The 3391-nt window shown below is 40.8% G+C and overlaps 1 protein-coding gene across 1 annotated transcript; it reads right to left on the bottom strand.

Moving 5' to 3' along the window:
• Positions 1-6: 6 nt before the first annotated feature.
• LOC116872230 (AN1-type zinc finger protein 3-like) lies at positions 7-1006 on the bottom strand. Its single transcript, XM_032865318.1, has one exon. The coding sequence runs from the start codon at positions 962-964 to the stop codon at positions 281-283; it is 684 nt and encodes a 227-aa protein (XP_032721209.1). The 5' UTR covers positions 965-1006; the 3' UTR covers positions 7-280.
• Positions 1007-3391: the final 2385 nt, after the last annotated feature.

The raw sequence follows: 3391 nt of genomic DNA, 5'->3' as shown, positions 1-3391 counted from the left end.
CCCCCCTTTTTTTTTTTTTTTTTTTTTTTTTTTTTTTTTTTTTATTCTTCATGTTTTAATTTTATACAATGGCTAGCAGGCACCTTAGTAACCAGCCAGAAATCAATTTCAACCACCATCAACCCCTAAACTACAGTACCAGGACAGCTGGCTAAAGAAAGGAAACGGACTGGCTGTAGTCTGACGCGTGCCCAGTACAAGGTGTCTGGCTGACTTTGTCCTAAATAAGGCTAACATTAGTGAACTAAGAACAGCATCATGTGGCGGCCGTGCCTGGCCTTCAGGAGCACCCCTCCCCAATGCGCTGGCAGGAGCGCCCCACTTTCCGGTCCAGTTTCACCATTTTCATGATGGCTTCCTCTCGGCCGCGGCCCATGTGGTCGAACGTACAGTCATGCTGCTCGGGGAGGCGATGTAACATACAGAACACATAACCGCAGCGGCAAGATCCCAATTCCTGCTGCACCAGCTCCAGTTTGGTTTGGCACTGGAAGCACCGACGTCGACTCTTCTGTTTAGATCGGCTGGTTTCCTCAGGTCGTTCGGTATTCTCCAGTAGTCGTGCCCGTTTCACTGGCGAAGCCTCATTCTCAGACTGTGAATCTGTACCACAGGATCTTTTGGTTGGTGTGATTAACGAGACATGAGCTGTGTCTGTGCATGGCCCACACTCCTCTTTACTTGGTGAAGTTACATTCAATTCTGTCGGAAGCGGCTGCTGGCTGGGACTAAGAGTTGGCGTGGTTATAGAGGTATTGTTGTTGTCACTGGTGGTCTCTTCGGAAAACAAATCTGATTGGCTGTTACTTGTACTTGGAGCGGAATCATCGTCTGGTTGTTTCTTTTGAAAATCAGCAAAGCATTTGGAACAGAGATTCATAGTCTTGCTGGACCCCCAGAAGCCGCAGGGACAGCAAGGCGGCAGGCTGGGCGCTTTGCTGCGCTCGCTCCCGGCGTCTCCCATGGTGCTCGGCGGCGGCGGAGCTCCGCGGTGGCTGCGGTGGCGGCGGCTGGGCCTGGGCCCCGCTCGAAGGAGGCCTCTCCCCCCTTTTCTTTTTCTTCTTTCCTTTTCCAACCAACTTATCTTTTCAATTCCTTTTTTAGAATATTTTTAAATTTTCATCTTTACAGCCATATTCTATCCCTTCATCATGTTCATATATATATGTGTGTGTGTGTGTGTGTATATATATATATATATATATATAAAGTTTTTCCTTCTTTAAAATTTTGTGAGGTAGTTTCTTCTAAGAGACCAAAATACACTCAAAATCAAGTGGGTGGCTCTATTGTATTCACCGGTCTAATATATATATTTTTTTTTTAATTTCTTTTTACCCCCTTTCTTCTCCCCCTGGTTTGGGGTCTCTTCTGATTTGGTCAGTGAACATTTTTCTGGGGTCTTTGCCACCCTATTAGTATTTTATTCTCTCATTCATATATTCTTATGTGGATAAAATGACAAGGCGGAAAAACTCACCAAAAAAAAAAAAAAAAAAAAAAAAAAGAGGCAGTACCAGTGGCTAGGGACCTAATCAATGCAGACATTGATAATACATCAGATCTAGACTTCAGAATGACAATTCTCAAGGTGCTAGCTGGGCTTGAAAAAGGACATGGAGGATATTAGAGAAACCCTGTCTGGAAAAATAAAATCCCTTTCTGGAGAAATAAAAGAACTAAAATCTAAACAAGCTGAAATCAAAAAAGGTATTAATGAGGTGCAGTCAAGAATGGATGTTCTTACTGCTAGGATAAATGAGGCAGAAGACAGAATTAGTGATATAGAAGACCAAATGATGGGGAATAAAGAAGCTGAGCAAAAGAGAGACAAACAACTACTGGACAACAAGGGGAGAATTTGAGAGATAAGTGATATCGTAAGATGAAACAATATTAGAATAATTGGGATTCCAGAAGAAGAAGAAAGAGAGAGGGGGGAAGAAGGTATATTGGAGCAAACTATAATAGAGAATTTCCCTAATATGGCAAAGGGAACAAGCATCGAAATCCAGGAGGCACAGAGAACCACCTTCAAAATGATTAAAAATAGGTCCACACCCCATCATCTAATAGTAAAACTTACTAGTCTTAGTGACAAAGAGAAAATCCTGAAAGTAGCTCAGGACAAGAAGTCTGTAACATACAATGGTAGAAATATTAGACTGGCAGCAGACTTATACACAGAGACCTGGCAGGCCAGCAAGAACTGGCACAATATATTCAGAGAAATAAATAAGAAAAATATGCAGCCAAGAATACTATATCCAGCTAGGATATCATTGAAAATAGAAGGCCAAATAAAAACCTTCCAGGACAAAGAAAAAGTAAAAGAATTTGCAAACACCAAACCAGCCATACAGGAAATATTGAAAGGGGTCCTCTAAGGAAAAAGAGAGCCTAAAAGTAGTAGCCCAGAAAGGAGCAGAGACAATATACAGGCAGTACAGAGTCACTTTACAGGCAATACAATGACACTAAATTCATATCTTTCCATAGTTACCCTGAATGTAAATGGGCTAAATACCCCAATCAAAAGACACAGGGTATCAGAATGGATTAAAAAAAAATCAATATGCTATCTACAAGAAACTTATTTTAGACCCAAAGACACCTCCAGAATTAAAGTGAGGAGGTGGAAAACAATTTACCATGCTAATGGATATCAAAAGAAAGCTGGGGTGACAATCCTTATATCAGATCAATTAGATTTTAAGCCAAAGACTATAATAAGAGATGAGGAAGGAAACTATATCATACTCAAAGGGTCTGTCCAACAAGAAGTTCTAACAATTGTAAATATCTATGCCCCTAACATGGGAGCAGCCAACTATATAAACCAATTAATAACAAAATCAAAGAAACACACTAACAATATTACAATAATAGTAGGGGACGTTAACACCCCTTCACTGAAATGGACAGATCATCCAAGCAAAAGATCAACAAGGAAATAAAGGCCTTAACGGACACACTGGACCAGATGGACATCACAGATATATTCAGAACATTCCATCCCAAAGCAACAGAATAGACATTCTTCTCTAGTGCCCATGGAACATTCTCCAGAATAGATCACATCCTGGGCCACAAATCAGGTCTCAACCAGTACCAAAAGATTGGGATCATTCCCTGCATATTTTCAGACCACAATGCTCTGAAGCCAGAACTCAGTCACAAGAGGAAAGTTGGAAAGAATTCAAATACATGGAAGCTAAAGAGCATCCTACTAAAGAATGAATGGGTCAACCAGGAAATTAAAGAAGAATTGAAGAAATTCATGGAAATGATAATGAAATGAAAATGAAAACACAATTGTTCAAAATCTGTGGGACACAGAAAAGGCGGTCCTGAGAGGAAGTTATATAGCCATACAAGCCTTTCTCAAGAA

The sequence above is a fragment of the Lontra canadensis genome, unplaced genomic scaffold (genome assembly GCF_010015895.1).
Source record: "Lontra canadensis isolate GAN:19392208 unplaced genomic scaffold, GSC_riverotter_1.0 scaffold29, whole genome shotgun sequence".
In the NCBI taxonomy this organism is placed as follows: domain Eukaryota; kingdom Metazoa; phylum Chordata; class Mammalia; order Carnivora; family Mustelidae; genus Lontra; species Lontra canadensis.
This window is presented reverse-complemented; position numbering and strand designations above follow the sequence as displayed.